Genomic DNA, 22,754 nt, shown 5'->3' with positions numbered 1-22,754 from the left:
CATACTATCTGTGCCATGCAGACAGGATAGAAGATAAGCTAGGAAGAACAGAACTGTTTATTTCAGGAATACTGATCTGTCAGATGGGTTTAAGGGCAGTAAAGCCTAACAACCAGATGTTGAGAAGAGTCTAATCACAGTACTGATTTACTACAAATCTTGAATCATGTTAGTGACTTAAAGCTCCTAAAATGCCTATGTAGAAAAGAGAAAGAAAGAATGGGATCTGTAGTGCAGAGGAACCTAAAACCGGCTAAGTTAGCCAGTGAAATTGCTTGAGAGAGAGATGCATCTGAAATGGTTAATCTAATAAAGCAACAGGAAATCGTGTGTGGATCTGGTCAGAATTGTTTCTTTGCTCTCTTGAAAAGTGAAAAAAAACTAACACTCCTCACCCTCTTTTTGTGCCAATTGTATTACCTGACTGGCATTGGCATAGGAAAAGAAAAATCAGTAGGGTCTTCCTTTGAAGCAGTTTATGCCTTGCACATCTTGAGACAAAACCTTTTTTTTTTCCTTTTAAGACACAGTACTTTTCACACGTTTTGCCATTTTACCTGCTCTCTAAAACGTTTGGTTATATTAAGTTGATGCCATATGTAATTTGCTGGATGTTTCCAAGTACTAATAAATCTGTCTTATGGAAATGATTTTAACAGCCTTAAGCAGTTGAGCTTTGATATTATGAAGATGAACTTAACAGTTATTTTGTGAATTTCATTTTCATCTCCAGCTCCTGGCCTCAATGGAATTATTGGAGGGCGCCCTAGAATGTAAGTTAATTTTTTTAAATAAAATCTAGCTTTATTAATAATGAAATTCAAGTAATTTCTGCATTCCTCGAGCTTACTAAAATTGTTCAGAGAAGTGTTGCTAATCATGGGTAAAAAGCTTTCAATTTTCCAAGTGATTGCAAAGTATGTGAATAATGTGAAGATTTTCATTCTTTTTTATTTAAATGCATTTATGATTGCTTTGTGTACGTAGATCTCCGGTTTTGAAGCCATTTTTCTTCCATTATCCAAAGAGCAATGTCCAGGTAAGACTTACTACTTACAGTCTGCTCTGTTTCTTCTGAAGTCTTTAAAAAAAATTATGCTGACTTGCCATTTCTAAGCAACTTTGAGTCCTGCAAAGTGTACTGATAACTTGGAAAAATATTTTCCCAGGTATTGTTATTCACACGCTGTATTTTACAACTTCCCAGCCTTCCATTGCAATTGATAAGACCCAACTCTTTTGTCATGGTTTTATGATTTTTGGTTATCAGTATTCCACATCATAGCAGCACGCCATCCTGGCCTGCATGAGAAATACCGCAGCCAGCAGGAGCAGAGAGGTGATCATCCCCCTGTACTCAGCTCTGGTGAGACCGCACCTTGAGGATTGTGTTTTGGGCCCCTCACAACAAGAAAGACATCAAGGCCTTGGAGCATGTCCAGAGAAGGGCAACGAAACTAGTGAGGGGTCTGGAGCACAAGTCTTATGAGGAGCGGCTGAGGGATCTGGGGTTGTTTAGACCGGAGAAGAGGATGCTCAGGGGAGACCTCATTGCACTCTACAACTTCCTGAAGGGAGGCTGTGATGATGGAGGGGTTTGGCCTCTTCTCCCAGGCAAGAAACAGGGCCTGAGGAAATGACCACAAGTTGTACCAGAGGAGATTTAGATTAGACACAACGAAAAACATTTTCTCTCAGAGAGTGGTCAGGCACTGGAATGGCTGCCCAGGATGGTGGTGGAGTTGCTGTCCCTGGCAGTGTTACAAGATATGGTTTAGTAGCTTAACATGTAGTAATGGTGATTAGTTGGACTAGATGATTTTGTAGGTCCTTTCCAACCTTGTGATTCTATGATTTTAAGTACAGAGCCTTCTGTTGAAGGTGGTGAAGAGAAGCATTACTAGCACAGGCAGCAAGAGAGAAGAAACCCCAAGTACAGTTAACTTAAAGAAACCAATGGAGATATCTAATGAACTTTGTAAATAAATTACAGTAATCAATTTAGGGATTCAAAATCGCCACTGACAATTGTATGGATGGCTTGTCTTTGTTTAATATTAAAGTATTGTCTTTATGGAAGATCAGGCTACCGCTTTCTCAAATCACGTGTAAAATTACTAGTGAGCGCCAGTTTCCAGGTGTGGTGAAATGCCTGCTAAGATTAAATAGTAACTTCATTTAGCAAGGGAAGACAACGTTGTCTCTTAACAATACAGAGAATCAAAGTGCTTGTTCTGGGGAACTAATCTGGTGAGCAAACTAATATGTTCATAAAGATACTGTGTCACCATTGAAATGCAACAAAGGTTATATAAAAGCGTGGTCTAGGTGGTTCAGACCCTGGGCCAAAGTTTTAGCCATGTATTAAGAAAGTTCTCACTAGAGATTGCAGAGTAAATAAGGTACAAATTAACTGCTTTTCTAGATTGGAGTCTAGTTGCCATAGAGATAAACTTAGAATTTGATCTAAACCCAAAAATACTACATAAGGAGATTTTCAGATACGTTAATATTGCCACAGTGGGTTCTTTTGTTTTGTGTTTGATAATACTTTTCTGGATTTCAGGTTGGATTCAATATCACGTTGGTTATGTGTTGTTTTCACTGCTCTTACACAATTGTCCTGATTTTGCCATAGGTCACGAGTGGTTTTACCGTGCAAACATGAGTTATTTTCCAAGTATGCTTTTTCATGTTTAAGGGGTAACCTAAAACTTGTGCTAGGAGAAAGAATCCTTCTGAAGGCAAGAATAACTTTTCTCCTTTTTGTTTGTTAGTCTTCCCTTTAAATAAGCTCTGTGGGCCTTTGTTGTTATTAGCTGTTTTCTAAGAACAATCTTAAGAAAAGCAGTTGAGTAAGATGACCTAAAAGGTTTTATTTAAAATGTTGCAGGTGAATATTTAATTAGAAAATGACTGTTCACGTGTCGTGCTGGATTTCTTGGTCTAATGTGACAGTTTGGAAATGGGCATTTTTTTCCAGATCAAATTATTTCTAAATGGTCAGTATGTTGAGACATTTGAGGAGGATCTCACGTTTACATCAGATGAAGCTGTTTCCTTTGATCCATCCAAGATTAACGGTGAATTGAAAGGTATGGTCATCTTTTATTTGAAATGTATCATTTTCCATCTTTCTCCTAGAAAATCATGTACTGAGTTTTGTCCAAGAAATTTCTTTTACCTCCTTACACTGTGCATTTTGAATTCCTTTGCAAAACTCTTGAGCCACTTTTCTTAGGAAGGATGGTGATTAGCATCAGACGGTATTGCATCAGAGTCCATAACTAGGCTATATCAAGTTGCTTTAAAAAAAAAACACACCCTAGCCTTAGCCACAGGAAAGCACTTGAACTCTGACTTGATATTGAAATATGGCTTGAAAGTCTTATTTCAAATTTATTGTATTAATCCTGGTACAAGTTGGTTTTATTCGAATCAAAATACTTGCATTCAGAGTGGAAGGCAGAAGTACAAAATCCTTAATAATTAGGATAAATAAATTCCGCCATATTACATCAGGCTTCATAAAATGCATAAGAATGGGACTGATCTGGAGCTAGTAAATTTTGAAGAAAGGATATTAGAATAATGCTTTGCTTGCGATCATTTCTGTTCAGCTTTTCTAATCTGTATGTCTGAAGAAGGAAAGGAAGATACTGGGTGAACCAGTGAGCTAAGATGACCAGGTCTGAACATCTGCAACGAAGTGTTCAGTCTGAGTTGTTCATGGAACCTAGGTATCAGATTAAGGATTACAGAACCTCTTAGGTACTAACAGCTTTTCCTATCCTTTCTAATGGCAGAACTGCATGCTGCGTTTTGAAACATATAGCGTACTTCATAATTTCCTTTTGATCAAGACAAAATCTTTATTTCTCTCACTAGAGAGATGTGGTAATTAATTTAAAGCTGTGGATAGAGCCTTTCAAATCTAAATCAGGTGATTTGTTCAAATTATTCCTAAATATAAAAAGAAAAATTTAGGTCTTTGAGTATGTGGATATGCCAAAAAAAAAAGATTACATCTTAACATTTTGTGCCTTCATATCATCTGTATCTGGAATCCAGAATAAATGAGTGGAATTTCTCAAAACTACGAGTAGTTATTGTAAGTTAATGGAAGATATTCTATATAATGTAGAGAAATTTTCCAGTACATGTGTGGCTGTGTGTTTATTTGCTGAAAGTCACTGATACTGAACTGTCATGTGTGAGTTCTTCTCCATCCTTTCAGACATCCCTTCAAGGAAGTCTTTGTGTCAAGCAGAAATAAATTGTAGTCTTCAGTGTGTGTTCAGCTCTTGATAATGTCTGTTGCAAATCAAAGCTCATAGCAGAGTCTTTTTGATATATGGGAGTTCCAGGGAGGGCAGTAGGGGATTATCATAATCAGACTGAGTGAGTTAAGGAACAGAAGGTCATGGCTTGTCTAATAAAGAGGCTAGAAGAGTTACTGATTTTTTATTTTATTTTTAATTTCAACATGACTGCAACACTAAATATTGGAGGAAAAAAACCAATCAGACTTCCTGTTGCTTTCAAATGCCTTCTTATCATTAGAGGAGGCTTTCTGAGGTGCCCGACGTCATCTTATAAGTACTGAATTCTTCAGGCTCTATTCAGGCAGAACTCTTACTTTTGAGGGTCAGCAGATCTCCTCTGTTTTTTTTTTTTTTCCCCTGAGAAGGACCTCTAAACTTTTGCCCTTAGTTGTAAATAGAAATGTTTTCTCTTACCTTCTTCTGTGGCTTAACACATGGACAACACAGATGAGAAATAGATGGACTGTAAAAGCAGTAAACTCTGCTAAAGCATTTTGTCAGCATTTAGTAAGGACAGAAGTATTTTTTCTTGGTTTCATGGTTATCTCAAGTGTGAGGGACTGTTGGTTGTCTTCGAACAGATAAGAGAAATATGCAAAAGTGGATTTAAAAAATTCTGCTAGATGCAGTTCTGGAAGGGTGGAATTTGAATGTACTGTTTGCCTTAGCTTCAAAGAGGATTCTTCTGTAGATTTAAGATGTTTGTTAAATGGAAACAACTTCCTGATAAACAGATCATGAAGGATAAATCAATAAGGGTAATAATACATGAGAACACCAGAGCGCTATCTTGAAATGGTTTTGTTTAAATGGAGACTCGCAATGACTGTCTGAAGCGTTGTTGGTGACTTCTACATCTTCTATAATTTGAACGCTGCCACATTTCAACCTTTGAAAAAATAGTTTTTCTTTTGGAATGGCAGATTGAATAAAAATTAAAGAAGAAAAAAAGAAAAGCAGTTTCTGTGCTGTACGAAGTATGGCAGATTTGGCCAAAGTGAGGAATGAGCCTTACCTGGACTCTTTCTGCATCAGAATTAAGATCTGACTTGCTTAATCACAAAAAATATTCCCCACTTAAATAAATATACCCTTTAATATTTTCTGGCACGTTTTATGACCCGCTTCTACTTGAGCATAGAAGTGAATGTAGAAAGGACTGAGCATCAAGCTCAAAGCAAATGTACTACGTTAATTCTTCTGTGGTGTATTTTCAACATTTCAAGTTCTATTTATTACCTGTGAAGTGCTGTTACACTACACTGACCCAGAATTAATTTCAGTAGTTTAACAGTTCCAGATTTTTCTTTAGAATGTGAGTAATGTCCTCTTTCTGTTGGTGCAGCTAGATCAGAAAATGTTTGCTATGATCAGCCCCAGGTTGTTCCCTGCTAATGTTTTTCTCTATTGAATGAAAAAATGTCACTTCCATGCCATGCATGTTCCCTCTACTGGTGTTCGAGGAGCAGAGAGAGGATATAACCTGCCAACTCATGTGCAGAAGGATAGAAAATGACAGGAAGGGGTTATAGGAAAGGGTAGCTGGAGGATGGGAATTCTGAATGCAAGACAGATAGATGGGTAAGTTTGAGATGCTGGCACTGAACATGCCTGGAAAGCTGATATGTCTGGAGAGAAGTTGGGTTAGATGCAAAACAAGCTTGGAATGACTGGATTCTCTCTGCCTAAAAAATGGGATATAAACTGTACTTCAAGTTTAAACATTAGGCTTCTGGTAGTGGATAACTGAAACCTGGTGGCAAAGTGAGCACTTGACCTCTCCTTCAGGGGAACAGCTAGGTGGTGGCTGCCTGCTGCTTACTAATGAAGAACTGCAAGAGGTCTGTGACGTATGACTGAACCATCAAACCTTGTTTGTAAACTCCGTGGCTTGATTGAACTTCTAGAGTTGGGCAGGAGTAGGACTGCTTTATTTTTTTATTTATTTATAAATAGATAAAAATAATACTTTATGTTCTGTGAAGTGCAATAATAATAATGTTCATGAAGACTTGAAAGTCCAGTATTGCAGACAAGTTAAAAAACTGACTAGCTTGCTGTAGCATATTGCAATTATGACCGTGAAATGCCTTTTCTAGATGACACTGAGATATTTGCAAAATTGGTTATTTGAAAAAGAAACCTGTGCAAATGAAAAAATAACCTTTACGGCAGCATGTATGAAAGCAAGAGAGATGCATAGTCTTCAGACAGACTTTTAAATTGTGACTGCTTTCTACAGACAGCAAATTATCAGTAACTAAATGTATTTTCTACCCACACTGGAAGCAGAGAGATCTTTGTGTTAACTGGAAAAAAGCTGGTCAAGAAATACCATGTATCTGCTAAGCTTCCTTCAGAAACTTTACACTGTTATGATGGAGATGAAGTTTCATATTCAGAGGTGGCGGCACGGGGGATGTGTGGCACAGTGTTCAGATTTGTAAAAGTAAAACAGATTTGCCTTTATAAATACAAATTAGGGCAGAAAAACTTTGTGAGAGTACTAAAAACAATGCAGGAAGTCTGTAAAGACAGCACCTTCTTCACAATTGTATGTACATTGTATGTAGCTATCGTTACAGTGCATTCATTTTTATATTGTACAGATCTGCCAACTGGTCACCATACTTACCGCTTAGAAGATCTTGCCTATACTAGAAGTGGAGACAAAGGCAACTCTGCAAACATAGGTATCTATCTTTCTTCTCAAGGTGGTCTAAGTTTCTCAAATAAGAGGCCACTGTGTGCTCCCCTTAATTTTTGGAGGAAATCTCTTAACATGACATGATTATTTCTTTTATTGCCTCAGCGCTCAAACCAAATAATCCAGATGAAACAATATTTAACTAATGCAGTATCTGTAGGTCTGCATTCAGCAGCTGTTTGAAATCTGAGGTATTAAGAAAAATACTTGAATGTCTGAAACTACAAAGCTTTGTTTAGGGTTGCAAAGAGTAAGCACCCCAAAATTAAGAAACACATTCATAAGGTTTCTTCTGCACATTAGTTGCTACTTCTCTGTGTCTGTCTATTATATAATATAATTTCATGGTTGTCTGTACGCTATTTCTGTATGTTAATTTTGTATCGTGTAGTTGGCTCAAATATTGTTAGGAAACACCGAAGTTGTTCTTCAGAGTAAGAGAATGCTTTTAATTACATTGTAAATCCAAGTGGTGTATTTCAGTGTGCAGGCTTTACTTTGATTATGCTGCTTCTTGTATTGATTAATAATTCCTTCTGTTCCTTACTTCTGCATGCAACAATTGGCTCTCTTACTTGTTGGAAGATGAGAGCGTGTTGGTGTTCAAAGCTCAGTATGAATTAAAGGTGCGTTTGGGATTTGATTTGCTATTAGCTGTCATGCTAAGACTGATGGATTTTGTTATTTATATTTAAGGAATATGGTTTTTTTGCCCTTGTTTGTGAAGCTTTTTTTGGGTTGAAGAGTGAAGAGGTGTTGATTTTTATTTTCTTTTTAATTTTATTTAATTTGTTCTGTTAATACAATATAGCATTGCCAGATCATGAATTATGCGTGTGCTGCCAATTGGCTTTCTCAGATACAAAGAAACTATTGCTTTGTTAAATGAACAACGAACAACCTATGAGATGAATAATTCTAAGTCCCTAGATAAAGAGATCTGTGACATGAATCAGCTTTCCCGATCCTGCTGTGGAATGTTGGCTTCAGCATAAAGTTACCTAGAGTTTATCAAAGAATACTTAGAGCAATAAAAAACTCCTTTCTTGCAGTTAGTGGGGGAAAGAACCAAAACCTTCCATTGTTGCGCCCACTACTGATCTGATTATGCTTTGTTTATGGTCAGCTACAATTACTTTTCTAAGACCTGCACGCCTTTTAGGGAAAGAGAACTTCACGTGGTTGGTTGGTTTGGGTATTTTGTTTTTCTTTAGGTGTTTTCCAGTGTCAGGGTCCACTTGCACCTAGAAGAATCATGGTTAATATCGTGTGGTTTGAGAGCCTTCTTCCGTGTCATGCAACACACTACTATATTGACAGAGGAAAAGCTGTCCTGCTACTTTATTCAGTTCATTAAAGAGTATCCATACGTACTTTTTCAGTTGAGAGGATGACCTCAAATCAGTTTTGAAAGGATAATTACAAATAGGTTTCAACAGCTCATGTTCCAACTAACACTCATCTTAACCTAACAGGTGTCATAGCACGGCATCCTCTGTATTATCCATATCTAAAGAAAACATTAACTGCTCAAGCCTTGGAGAACTACTTTGAGCACCTTTTAGAGCGAGAAAAACCTGAAGAAGAGCTAGTATCAAGGTGAGTAGTAACTTGTTATGCAGTTCAGTTGTATGGTAGATTTGTGATGGTATCAAGAGATATTTTAAATTAAATTGAGCATTGCAGACCTATCTGTATTTTTTTTTCTTTTTAATGTATCTTTCTATGCATTTTTTAAGTAAAAACTTGTACTACGTTTTTTTTATTACTATGATAAAATATAAAATAAAAAAATATTTTTATTACTATGATAAAGAATGTCTACAAAACAGGAATAACTTGTAGTCTACTTTTGAGAAACATATTCCTAATCTGGAAACTACAGGAGCCTTAGTAACTGAAACTTCCCATGCCTCCAAGTCACTACGTAAGGAGGAATTGGAAATCCTTGGCAGAGTGAGAAAGTAGTGCTCTTTCTTCTAAGTGTGCCCGGTAAAGCAGATAAGAGGTTTTAAACTTAACGTGTCTCATTAAAAACAAGTACTTTGATACTGCAACAAACTCTTTACCCTTCTAAAACCTGTTCTGATATAATATTTACTCTTCCACAATGGACATTTTGCCAAAATCATTACATCTTTTTGTGGATGACAAGAAATAAGTGTCTTTTTTGCTTGGTCGAACAGTATGAGTCAGAAAGGTGCAGCTCAAAGCCCAGTGAACTTGGAGCTATTTTAAATCCTGCTCTTTAAGCATCGTGATGAACAGATCTATGCAGATCTCATCCACCGTTTCAGAAGTGCTAACAAATCTACAGATCTAAGGAATTCTAATATCTAGAAAGTAATTAAATTTCTTCTGAAACAGAGCAGAGAAAGGGGAAAAAATAAAAAATATCAGGCCTTCTAATGATACATATGGAAATAGATTAATTGTGGTTCCCTAATACTCTTTATATTCATGAAGTTCAGATTTGCTGTGTCTGGGTAAAGGCAATTAAATCTGATTAATTAGATTATTTGTTCCTGGGTTTGGTTTCTTTTAATGATGTGATAGTGGAGCTGTGTGAGACAACTGAAAAACTTCTGGGGGGAAAAAAGAATAGATCCATATGTGGAACTGTTTAGGATTGTAAGTATTATGCTTGTGTGCTTCAGATTGCGTGATTTCTTTGAAATTGCTCACTTATTTTTAGGTTTTATTATTGTAAGAAGGGCTGTCGTATTTTCCTTCATTTGAAATATGAGTCGTTAAACAACAGACATTATTTTTGCAATTAAAAACATACCAACTATGGTTCTACTTCAATACAGAACAGATTGTCAGCTTTTCATTTTTTTTCCTTAAGGCTGTTAGAATAGATAACCAAAAAAGATGGGATTATTCTTGATAAAGAGCACTGTAAACTCAGAAGCCTGCAGAATTTCAGGTAACACGGTAGCAAAAGATGATTTTTCAGAGATAAAGATGGGAAAATACAATTGCTTTGTTCCCCCATCACCACTTAGGAAGAGTACCTTCCCAGCAAGTAATCATAGTGTTTCCTGTGTGTAGCAGTAATGTGCAAGCAAAGTTAGGCTAATCCAAATCAAGCAAAGTAAGAGAGTGTCGTACTCAGAAATTTGCTCTGTGTTTAAAGGAGGATGTCAGTCTTATACAAGTCTGAATGGTACTGCTGTTTAAAAAATAGCATTAATGCTGCGGTAAGGCTTACGGTAGCTATAAGATGTTACTGCATGTTAAAGGGTCTATTTTCCCTTTAGTCATTTTACACTTCATTTTGCCAATACAATCTTACCTATGTGGTGTTGCACGTGCAGCACTTTATAAATTGAGAAGTGATTGTGCTAAAGTGCTAGAGAGTGAATATGACTGGAGAAGGGAGCATTTTTCTCTTATACAAAACCTGAAAATGAAATACTTCACTAGTTCACTACGTATTGTTTTCCTTATTGAGAACTCTCTCATCTCCTGTCAGCACTAGAATTGTACACAATTGTAATGCTGTAACACAATGGAAAACATAGCAATGATAGTAGCAAAGTCCTAGGCTAGAGCAGGTAAGGATGTGCTCAAATGGAGCAGCTATGGGCACAGAAGCAGGAAAAGAAGCTTACCCTTGGAAGATCTCAGGTAGGCAGGTAACTCCAGCAAGATACCCTTGCCTCCACTGCCATTCCTTAAATGAAATCCAGGACTGCATTGCCTTGCATTGCATGCACCTCAGCTCCCCTGAGGTGCCTTTACCTTCCCACCTGCTTCTCCATCACTGGTTCAAGCCGTGACTTAGCATTTCCACTACAACATCTTTCATTATTATTGCTGCAGTTACCTATTTCTATAGCACAGAATTGCATTTGTATTAGAACTGAGTTAGAATCCGTGAGGGTATTTTTTTAAATACTTGCTGTGAAGAACTGAGGAACAAAACAATAAATTTGTAATAAACCAATACTTTTAAATTGCTTTTGCGTATAGAAAAATGCTGTGAGGTTCTCTAATCCTTGTTGATTATGTTATTAATCAGTTACATAGATGACACTGCTACAATTACTCTGTTCTACGCATTGCTGTTGAATGCTGAATAGTATCAACAATAGCCCTAAGTTTTACAATACTAAGAGGGACTGGAGAAGATAAACCTCGACCATAGAAGAGTACTGCAAGAAAATACAGGTTTTTTATAAAAGATTTGAAGAATCTGTTGCAAACAGATGAAGATCAGATAAATGACTAAAGAGAAGCAAGCAGTACTGGAGGAAATGTGATTTAAACTGTAGCAGTCAAACATCTGGAGACACAGCAAGAGCTGGATAAGGTCTTTTTCAGTTATTCCTCGTGTCTTGCTGATATTGTGATTAAATTCTTTCCTAAGAGGTGGGGGGAAATAAATAAATAAAAAGGAAAGCCATCAAGTCCTTAGATAAAGAAAGTAATGGAGGAAAGCAAAAAACCAAGGAGCACTGGATGAGGACACAGAAGTAGACAAAGCACTGGAAAACTGTGGAAGGAATTGCAGATGGAAATATGCTACAGACCTATTTATGGAATCTGAAATAGCTTTGCTAGGAAATCATGAAGCCATTTGCCAGACTTCTACGAAAGTTTCCAAACTGGAAATGCAGCAACCAAAAGCAAGGATGAAAAAAAGCATATAGTGGCAGTGGAACAGGAAAATGGGTCTGTCATACGAAAATAAAATTGTTTTATCTTAACGAAGCACGTGGCTCCAGTGAAGTGATGAAATGTAGCTTTGCTTGTTAAATTCTCCGTAGTTGCAAGAGTTTGAGCTACTGAGTCATCGTTATTTCTTAGTAACACTGAGTGTGACTTCCAAATCAGCTTGCAGGCAGCATCAGAAAAGTGAGTTCTGGGGATTATGTGATTATTTTTTTTCAGTATCAGACATAGGAAATATTAAAAATACTTCCTTCTGTCCATTGTGTTTTCTTAAATCACACTAGATTTGAAACTCGTGCTTCTAGAGCTTTCTAAATGACAGGAGAGATGGAAATGAGAAAAGTGGCTAATTAGAAATTTATGAATTTTGACATTAAATAGGGAGAGAATTATTACTTTATGATCTTCCTTTAGAACTATTAAGGACTGACAAGTCATAGAATCACAAGGTTGGAAAGGACCTACAAGATCATCTAGTCCGACCGCCCTCCCATTACTGTACAGCAAACCACTAAACCATCTCTCCTAGCTCCTCATCCAGACACCCCTTGAACGCTGCCAGGGACAGCAACTCCACCACCTTCCTGGCAGCCATTCCAGTGCCTGACCACTCTCTGAGAGAAAACGTTTTTCGTTGTGTCTAATCTAAATCTCCTCTGGTACAACTTGTGGTCATTTCCTCAGGCCCTGTTTCTTGCCTGGGAGAAGAGGCCAAACCCCTCCATCATCACAGCCTCCCTTCAGGAAGTTGTAGAGTGCAATGAGGTCTCCCCTGAGCATCCTCTTCTCCAGACTAAACAATCCCAGCTCCTTCAGCTGCTCCTCGTAAGACTTGTGCTCCAGACCCCTCACCAGTTTCGTTGCCCTTCTCTGGACATGCTCCAAGGCCTCGATGTCTTTCTTGTTGTGAGGGGCCCAAAACTGAATAAAATACTCGAGATGTGGCCTCACCAGTGCTGAGTACAGGAGGATGATTACCTCTCTGCTCCTGCTGGCCACACTATTTCTAATGCAGGTCAAAATGCCATTGGCCTTCTTGGCTACCTGGGCACACTGTCGGCTCATGTTCAGCTGAGCATCAACCAAAACCCCCAGGTCCATTTCCTCTTCACAGTCAATCCAGGCCTATAGTGCTGCATGGGGTTATTGTGGCCAAAGTGCAGGACCTGGATTGTGGGTTTAAGGATGAGAAATAAGAAAGTAGGACAGGTTAACCTTCAGTTTAACTTCTAGACTTGACTTACCAATAGAGGGTGTTATCAAAAGCACACAGGTTTTTGCACAGTCTTTTGCTTCTGTTCTGTTTAAATGAGTTTTTGTCCAAAATCTCTGGGGTGGAGGGGGTGTAACAAGAATATAAATCTTATTTTACAGATATGAACTGCCAGGAATCCATGCATTAAATTTTGTTTTGAAGAATTCCCTTGGTGGTGGTGGCGTGGCGTCCCTAAGAAGTGACCCGCAGGCATGTATTGATTTAATGCGTTTATATTTTGTAACTAAATATTGCATTGTTTTCTCAATGCTTTGTTGTTAGCTGTGGGACTGTTCACAAGGTAGGATGATGCTAGGTGTGAATTGGGTAGCAGAGCTGAACTCCTTTATTTTAGCAGGTAACAAATTGAACAAACTATTCAATCTGTTTAAGATAAAATGCTTTTTCACACGTAATTGCGTTAATTCACAAGTCAGGCAATTAAATGGAAGAGATAAATATAAATTACAAAAAAAGGTAAGTATAATTTGAGTGAATCTATGATCCAAATCTTGACTGAAAACTCACTTGAAATCTAAGTACATATAGCGTCAAATAAAACATTGTCATTAAACATACTGACCATGCTGAGTTTTTACACCAATGATAAAACTTATATTGATTATATATATATATATATGTATATGTATATATATACATACAGTTTTAATTTACAAAGACTGTATATTTAGATAGTAAGTGGTTGTTGTTATTTTTCTCTCCTTACAGGGCAAAGCACTTGGGCAGATGCTGTTGGATTTCCAGATTAAAAATGTTCCTGATTTAAAATCATTGATAGAGTAACAGGTGCTCGATACAAACGTTTTTAACACTTCGAGTAGCATAAAAATGTCATAAAGGAGAACTGGCTTTTTTGAGTCAGACTTTTAAAAGTCACCGCAGAGAAATCAGTGACAGTTGTCTCTCAGAGGCTTAGCTATATGGCACCAATTAATAACTGTTTTGAGTAATGCCAGACTAATAGCTTTGCCTGTGACTGATGACATTTCCGGTCTAGATAATACATTTGATGAAGAATTAATTTATTTCCTGTAAAATAGAACTAAACAAATTGCAACATAACATTTAATTATGAGACGAAATAGTCTTTGTTCCAAGATGAAAATGACCTTCTGTTCCATTCGTTTGTTTTCCTTCTCTAAATCTTTATTTGAACATTAAATAGACCCGTGTAGTTGAGCTCCTGTCAACAGTATTTATCCTGTGTGTAGAGCGAAGCTGGATAACCTGCTGTGCATCACCATGAAGTTAGCGCTGTCTGGCACTGGAGAACAGCTTTCCCTAATGGGTGGTGATGGAATTTAGTAATTGTTACTACTATGTAGCGACCAATAGTAAATGCAGCCCTTTGGTGGTGATCCACCAACTTTCCAGCTCTCTGTCCAATTAATGACAGATTTATCTCCTATTTCCAACATCTACCTAATGAATCATAAAATGGCTTAGGTTGGAAGGGACCTTAAAGATCCTTGAGCTCCAGCCTCCCTGCCAAGTCCATACCAGTGAAGCACTCTCTTGTGTCTGTTCTGACTCCAGTTTTCACCTCCGCATTTCCCTTTCTCCATCCACCCTTTTCCCCTGTATCCAAATTGGGGTACTCAAAACTTCTTCACTTGATGAAGCAAACACTCCCAAGATCTATGTCACAGTTCCTATGGCACTGCCAGGATAGATATTCTGGCCCTCAAAATAGCTCTGTTTCTTCTGCAGAAGCCATACAGATGTTACTCTGCACGTTCCAACAGTTTTATTCAGAGATGAATCTTCCCTTTTATTTTGGGAAGACTGTACTAATAACGTAAGAAAAAAAAGGACAAAAGTAAGTATTGGGTAAACTTCAAACTGTTCTCCTAAATCTCAGACTGTGCTACCACTATTACCAGTTTCCAGGCCTCTTGCTTGCTAATGAGGATTATACAACAAATTGTTCCCACCTTTTCCTGTGGTTTTGACTTGAAGGTATAAGTGAGAGCTTTATCCATCTAAGCACGTTGCTCTCTTAACCAGCTGTAAATCCTACCTGTGCATACAGCATGGTTCATGGAAGTTGTCATGCAAATCAATCATTACTTCATTGCAGAAAAGTATACGACTTCATATATTTTTTGCTGGTTTTTATGTTTACATTCATTGTTTGTTTAGAAAACTGTTGTTAATAATTTGGAAGCCTTTTACCCTAGCAAAATACGCAAAGATATTGAGAGGAAATTGCAAATAAACAGGTAGACCTCAGTAGCAAACCTGCAGAGATAAGAAAGGCTACGGTAAATATATGCAGTTTATTCAATATGCTGCTTAAGTGACTGTAAATGTGTATGCAACTATTTTGGAATTAAAGTATACATTTATAAGTATGAGTTTGTTTTGGCCACGTTCAGTTGTCTCTTCTACTGGAGAACTTTGATACATATTTCAGAGGTTCTTAGAACTCTTTGTTTTGGGGTTGTTTCACTAACCTACAGTTTCACGCTTTGTCTCGTTGGTTCCCTTCTTCTATCAGAGTTTGTCTTATCCGTGCTTTGCTTTTGTTTGATACAAAAATGCAACAAGCAAATGATAGACTTTTGTAGAGTTTGGCACTCAGAGCTCTGCAGAGGAGGCTGCAGTTTGCTTAAAAGAACTCTTCCAATGGATTGGATATGGGAATACAAAAGGGCTATTTTTTATCCCTGCAGTTACCCCGTGTGGATGCCTCCTTCACAAATGTGTTTTCTGTCCATTATTTATTTCAGGGCATCAGTGTAAAACAAATGGCATTGCCCACCAGGTACTTTTCTTGCATAAGATACTCTCAGAAATCCCCATCCAAAGATTTTATCCTCCTTAACGTGTTCTAAATTCATGAACTTGTATTTGTTCCAGCAATCCCAGCTGACCTGAAAGCTTGTTAAAGCTGCATTTGTTTGTTAATCTGCAGTAGAGATTCAGTAATTGAAAAACGTTTGTTTAAAGCATAAATTGTAGTAGAAGGTGGGTGTGAATACTGCTAGCATCGGCCTAACTTTAGTTAACAAATACATTTTGCCTGCTTGTTAAAGCAGGGCTGTTCCTCATGTAGGCAAGAACTTGCACTTCCAGTTGCCTTTCTTTCCTGCCTTTTCCCTTCTGTTAACTGTGAGGGCAGGATGGAAACAGTAATGACTCGAATCCTAAAAGTAAGGGTCCGTCTCATGTACTGGGTTTTCAGTGTAATGGAAACTGGCTAATGCCTCTTACCTGGGAATATTTTTTGTGCCGTGGCTCATCTGCAGTACAAAACAGACGCTGAATTCCTTCACCTCCTTCAGCTTTATTACTGCATCTCCCAAAGGCAAATCATGGGGTCTGTCATGAAATAATTATTCCATAGCAGGTAACAGTCCAAACAAGTACTTTATTTGCTGCATCATATTTCATATGTCAAAGTGATCTTGCCAGCTTTGAGGCAATTCAATCTATTAAAGTTCTAAAAGTTATTACACAGAAGTGATCCAGGAAGATGGGAAAGAAGTAATGGGAGGCTTAGTCTGAGGCACAAGGTATGCTTTGTATTTGCCCATCTCTGACAAAACAGTTTTCATGCACAACATATTTTGGGCTTTTTTTCCCCCCCTTTTGAGCAGAGGGAAAAACTAATTATACCTTTTGAATTTGGCTTTGCATGGTGGCAGTTTGAGAAAGATGGCTGACTGTTGCTGGCCTGTAGGTTTGCTGTTCCAGAATCTGAAGAGTTTATTTCAGAACTGAGTTTGTTGTATGGAGTGCTTTGCAGTTTCAAGGCAGTGTTATCAGGGTGGATTTCACTTGCTGCCACCACGTAAGTGAAGCGTGTATAAAGTGAAGTAGTCCCACAGATCTGTCGTCTGTGTGACGCCTTTTGTGCTTATTCCTTTGGGGTTTCAGACTCTGAAATTGAGTGCTTTTAGGGGGAGGCAGAGACAAAGTTTGTTAGTGCTTTGGTATGAAGGTATGAGGAAATGACCACTGCATAATGTCACACCTGTCACCTTACTCCTTTGAAACCCTTCCCCGTGGTAAGACTTTGAGTCTCCTCGTTGCGATTCTTCGGTTTCATCCTGGCTTTTTCTCTGGATTTACCTGAAATGAGGATTTAGCGGATTAAAGCTCGTGGATATTAAGAGAGCAAACAAAGGATGTCTCCAAGGAAAAGATCCAGTTAGGAAATGTCTGTTTCTGTCAGGGAGTTCAGCTGAATTCCTCTCTTGTGCTGAGTAGGAGAGAGACCTGAACTGTAGCTGTGAAGGATTACATTTGCTTCAAAAGAGACCATGCAGGCCCTTGGCAGTTCTGAGATGAGGGAACCTTGAGACGGTAGGGCTGGATGGAGGGAGCCTCGAGATGGAAGGTTTATGCTTCCAGGAGAGAAAGATGAATGATTCTGTGCCAGGACTTCAAGTGAAGTCTTTGAAAACCTCTGGCTGTGTCACATTGTTCCATCTCTGGACCAGCCCCGTGATGTGTTTTTAACCTGCACCCTTTCTCCAGTCCCTTAAAAATGTGCCAGTTAAAAGTGCATAAAGCCCCTTGCCCATGTTTTTGTTCACTAATAGCTGTGAGCAAATGCATCAACCTTTCTACGTGTATCGGTACATCTGGATTTGAAAGAGTTTAAATAATTATGTGACTTGTCGCTAATCCACTGGTTCCTACCAGCACCACGAGCTGCATCTACAGGGTATTTCCTCCTTTGTAACTGACTGGAGAGAGCTAAGCCTTCGTTGCATAAAAAGTTTGGCTGAGACCCTTCAGAGAAAATCCCAAATGCCTGATCGCATTGGCAAGCAGTGCTGGAGCCCTGGTCTGCGCTTAGAGGCTGAGGGAGGTTCCTGGGGACGTCTGTGTAGGTGAAACAAGCTGAGAACAATCTCGAGCTCCTCAGGAAGCTCCCTGCTTGGGGCAGGAGGAATGAGGAGGGCAGTGTGTTCTCATAACGTGTTGGCGTCACTGAGGAGTGGTGGAAAAACTGCTTCGTGTCAGCGATAAGCCTGATAGTTCTTGTGTGCGGGAACCTCCCTTGAACCTTGGCTCGGTACGTGTCATGGTGGGCCTTGCCCTTCGTACCAGAGCTGTTCCACAGCGGAAAGCAAAGGGATGTTGAGCCCTTTCTCCTGGAGCAACCAAAGGAGTCCCACAGCTTGAGGTTCTTCTGGGCTTCTTGTCCATGGTCCCCAGGCTCTCGGGTTGGAAGTAATTTCGTAGGAAAAATAACTTGCTGTTTCACATCTGTTTGCCTGTGGCGAGGTGCCAAACGTTACACAGCTTCCCTTGTACTTGGCTGTGTGGCAACCACAACCGTGCACACAACCTGCAGGGAAGAGCCGCTGGGAACCCGGCTCTGAGTGCAGACGTTCCAACAAGCTGCCCCTCACCCGGCGCTTCTGCCCCTATTCCTCAGCGCCTGGTGTGCAGAGAGGCGAAAGCGGCCGCACAAAGGCGGCGGGCAGGGAGCCGCGGCACGGACGGGCCCTGTCATCTCCCAGGTGCCATGAATGCCGGCCCCATCCATCATCCCGCAGCCCTGGGGGCGGAAAGCGGCTCGGCTACCGAACCCTGTAGACGGGTCGGCTTTGTTGGCCGGTGAGAGCCGCTCTTTTGTAGGCTTCGTTGCCAGGAGTTAGCCATTCACGTAATGGATTAGCATGAAACAAAACGCACGGCGATGCCTCTTGCTTTCTTCCCGTTCTTTCTGAGCCCTTCGGACCGAGCCGGATCGTGACGGGGACTAGTTCCCCCGTGCCGGTCCCGGCTGCGGACGGAGCCTGGCGGGCGGCATTCCCCGGTGGAGCGGGGCGGGCGCTCCCCGCACGCAGCCGGGGGGGTGGCCCCGCGTGCCCGCCCCGCCCCGGCCGGCCGCCTAGAAAAGCGGGGCTGTTCGGCGGCGCCCCGGTTTCCTCCCGTCCTCGGCCCGGCCGGCCATGAAGAAGTCGGTGCCGCAGGCGGCCTCGCTGCTGCTGGAGAAGCTGCTGCTTTTCGTCCACGTCCGGGCGCTGCCGGCGGGCACCGAGGGCGGGGAGCCGCCACCGGCCGCCTCCGGCTACTACGACACGAGCTGCTTCAGGCGGGGTGACCTGCTGGAGGTGCCGCGCACCCTGTTCATCCACTTCGGCATCTACCTGGGTGAGAACCGTGTCGCCCACTTGATGCCCGACATCCTGCCCGCCTTCACTGACGACCACCGGCAGATCCAGCGGGTGGTGACCAACAAGCGGCTCATCCTGGGCGTCATCACCAAGACGGCCAGCATCCGCGTGGACACGGTGGAGGACTTTGCCTATGGCGGCAGCATCCTGGTCAACCACATGGACCGGCTGTTCAAGGACCAGGTGCTGGGCAGCGAGGAGGCCGCCCGCCGTGCGGAGAAGCTGGTGGGCGCCACAGCGTACAGCCTGCTCTGGAACAACTGCGAGCACTTCGTCACCTACTGCCGCTACGGAGCTCCGGTCAGCTTCCAGACCGACAAGGTACAGCCCTGGGGAGGGGCGGCAGGGGCAGCCCCCAAGTGAGTCCCTGACTCCTGAAGTCACAAGTGCCGCTGAGAGCTGGCAGGCTGCGGTTGCGCTGCCCCGCTTTACTCCAGTGCTGGGCTGCGGGACAGTATGCGACCTCACCTCCGCTGGCTGGAAACGGGGCTCAGTTCCGATTAACGACATTAGCTAAAGCTCCCGTGGTGACGGAGCGGCGGGCTGCATGCTCTCACACAACGTGTCAGTGCTGTGGCACCAGCAGCCCCCTCTGTACTAGAGAAGGCAGCGATCCCAGCTGTCATCTCAACCCTTTCCTCCTTAACCCTGACCATTTACTCTTTCTTTCTTTTTCTTCTTTTCTTTTTCCTTGCAGTTCTGTGAGACCATCAAGATGATCATTCGTGACCAGAGGAGCGTTCTTGCTTCAGTGCTCGTGGGCTTAGCATCCATCATCTGCCTCGGTCTGGCACCCTCCACCACACTCCCCACCATCTTCATTACCTTCATTCTGTGGATGGCTGGCTAACAGCCTGCCCGCAGCTGTTTGTATATAGGATGTACACTACTGTATTTATGAGAGCACAAATTACTTGCTGGCGCTGTGTAAAGTTACTTAACCTTGTGTGCCACTTTCAAATGCAGCTCTGTCTAGAACACAGTGCACAAGGTATAGCTTACTGTGTAAGCCAAATAATAGATTTCCTGAAAATCTCAATACATTTTCACACACCTTTAAAATAATGAAAACGTAGGGGTGTGATGCAGTTCTGCTGCATGCCTTTAGCCTTAAGTGATTCTGCTCGTGCCCTTCGTGTTCTTTTATCTCCTAGCTGCGTGCCTGGGTGCTACAGCTATTAATAAAAATAGATGATGGAGTACCACGCAGTGATGGGTATTCAGAATTACTGACATCTTACTTTGGTAGAGCTCATTAATGTGCAGGAGTTACTGTCTCCGTTCCTGAAATGTTCTATCATGGAGATGCAGTCAGGTAAGCTGACCATATTTGATAGCCAAGAAAAAAGAGAAGGTGGCCCTTGCCTGGGTACTGTGCTGCACTGTCACATCTGGCCAGATTGGCTTTGAGTTCCCTCCTGGGAAATGGCCACATTCATATCTCTCATTCATATCAGTGGCATAAACAGCAAAAAAAAAAATGCATGCTCAGCAATTTTCTGATTGGGTTGGTGGTACGGAAAGTCTGTGATCCCTTGGCATTTTCTTTGCTGCTGGTAGTGGAGGGTATGGTGAATGCAAATGGCTGCAGAGAGCTTCCAGGCAGTACGGGAGGAAAACAGTTTGCTTTTTGAAAGCTTGTGACATGCAGATGTCATGGGTTTCTAGACTTGCAGGGCACATGGCATGGAGGGGGAGGAAAATGAATGCGTATTTATTTAGCTCTTTCTTTCCCACAGTAATTAGAGCTATGTGGGTGTTGTAAGGCATCAGCGTTCATTGGTGTGGTTCCTGCAGCCACTGTGAAGGAAGATGTCTTTCTATGCTCCTCTCTTGCAAATAAGTACCCAGTGGCAAACCAGCTAAAAACGTTCCATCTCCAATGTTGCGTCCTTTCTGTTGATCAAGGCTATGTAAAACTCCATTTGAAATCATGTTATCAGTGCTAGAAGATACTTTTATTTTTTGCTTTCTTGTTTTTTCCTCCTCAGCAGTGTCTTAATGTGTGCAAGGATATCAGTCAGCTTTGGAGTGTCTTGCTCTACACGCACTTACATGACGGCACAGTATGCCTGCCTCCCTTCCTAGTCAAAGGCAAACACAATGATGCCTTTACCAAGGATGCAACCTCAGACTGACTCCTTTCTGAGTGGTGTTCAGTGTTCTGATCAGCTCAGCTACTGGAAGGTGCCATTTTTGTCCCATTTTTCCATTAAGACTTAGTGTAGCTCCATTGTAAACTCCCTTACCTCTCCCTAGACCTCAAGGCTGTTTGAAAATTGGATTCTTGAACTGCGAACCTACTTGGCTGCTCTCTAATCATCTTTCCTCTCCGGCTGCTTCACTATAACTGACAAAGGATGCAAAGACTAGAGTGAAATCCCAGTCTCATAGGAAACAGCAGCACTATTGCTGTCATCAACTGAGCATGGATTTCAGCATAGCTTTCAGTACACTTCCAGTCTGCAGCCCAACTCCAAAGAAGTTGTCTATCAATTACTATCGGGTCCTTGCAAACAGTTTCTGTTCTGCTTTCAAAGACTGAGATGCTCCACGTAACCGTGTTTGGTAAACTTTCCAAGTTAAGGTGGTTTTTGGTATTTTAACTTACTGTGAGTTGTTTTTTCATAGAGCACGTGTCAGTAGTATTTACATAAATTCCAAGGAGCTTTTTGTATTCGCTGTGCATAAGGTAATGAACTGTAGTCACCAGTCACTATTGTAACCATATAAATAGAATTTATTCGTTTGAAAATGTCTCTCGATATGGAGTATAATGTTATAGCATTTCTCCGATGTGCCCCAGTAGGGCACTGAATGGGCCGTTAACATGCACTTATATGGTGTTTGATTACCAGTGTGCTTTTCTTTCACACTTTATTTACCGGGGGTTTATAAGAATTCCAGTAATCCTTATGATTCGCTTATATGATATACAGCGGGGTCATGACCAGGAACCAAATCATAAGTGAGATTGTTGGACAGTGGATAAACATCGCTGCTCTAGGTTCTGTATCAAAGGGCCAATGCTCTGCCTTGCTGACGGTGCTGTACAGGAAGCACTGAGATTAACCCACGGAGCTGCGCTGGGATTCTGATAGGCATCTGAATGAAAGAAATGAAACCAGCTTCTCACAGTTACCTAATTATTAGTATTAGAGATTTTCCCTTCAAATTGTCAAGTTTTAAGAAGCTTACAGAATACTATGAAATAGTGCAGACTGTGGGGCTGTAGCCTTACCTCGGAGATGAGTAATAGCTTAGGTGAAGGAAGAGAAATGCAGCTGTGCGGTGGGTGAGGAGTTTTTCTGGCTGCTGGCAATTGTAGCAGAGACACAGATATTGTGGAAGTCAAACACAAGTCAGGTAAGTCGCGCACTAAGGGAAAGGTAGGACTAGCAGGCATGAATTCTCATGTTCAGCTCAGCAGGTGGTGGTTACGCTCTGAAATAGTTCGGTAAATGTCAGTGTCAACTTCTTGTCTGTAATGACTCGAGTGAAAATAAGCGCTTCCCCAAGGTCAAGCCTTGCGTTTCAGCCTTGAGCTCAAGCACGACGCTGCTGAAATGAAGGAGCCAGTTGTGAGAGAAAGCCGTGGAAAGCTGCCGAGCGGTTCATCTGTTGGG

General features: G+C 41.0%; 2 protein-coding genes across 2 annotated transcripts in view; both read left to right on the top strand.

Moving 5' to 3' along the window:
• LOC140251742 (uncharacterized) overlaps positions 1-15,335 on the top strand; it is a 42,877-nt gene extending 27,542 nt beyond the window's left edge. The window contains exons 14-20 of the mRNA XM_072335812.1: positions 734-773; positions 988-1,039; positions 2,984-3,095; positions 6,935-7,018; positions 8,508-8,631; positions 13,087-13,177; positions 13,697-15,335. Coding sequence (XP_072191913.1) covers positions 734-773; positions 988-1,039; positions 2,984-3,095; positions 6,935-7,018; positions 8,508-8,631; positions 13,087-13,177; positions 13,697-13,771 — 578 coding nt within the window. The 3' untranslated portion in view covers positions 13,772-15,335. The remainder of the gene's footprint in view (positions 1-733; positions 774-987; positions 1,040-2,983; positions 3,096-6,934; positions 7,019-8,507; positions 8,632-13,086; positions 13,178-13,696) is intronic.
• A 3,494-nt stretch (positions 15,336-18,829) lies between these two features.
• LRAT (lecithin retinol acyltransferase) lies at positions 18,830-21,878 on the top strand. The gene is made up of 2 exons (XM_072335899.1): positions 18,830-19,449; positions 19,826-21,878. The coding sequence occupies exons 1-2, from the start codon at positions 18,904-18,906 to the stop codon at positions 19,976-19,978; spliced, it is 699 nt and encodes a 232-aa protein (XP_072192000.1). The 5' UTR covers positions 18,830-18,903; the 3' UTR covers positions 19,979-21,878.
• Positions 21,879-22,754: the final 876 nt, after the last annotated feature.

This window comes from Excalfactoria chinensis, chromosome 4, assembly GCF_039878825.1.
Source record: "Excalfactoria chinensis isolate bCotChi1 chromosome 4, bCotChi1.hap2, whole genome shotgun sequence".
NCBI lineage: Eukaryota > Metazoa > Chordata > Aves > Galliformes > Phasianidae > Excalfactoria > Excalfactoria chinensis.
The sequence above is the reverse complement of the archived record's forward strand: the minus strand, read 5'-3'. Positions and strand labels throughout refer to the sequence as shown.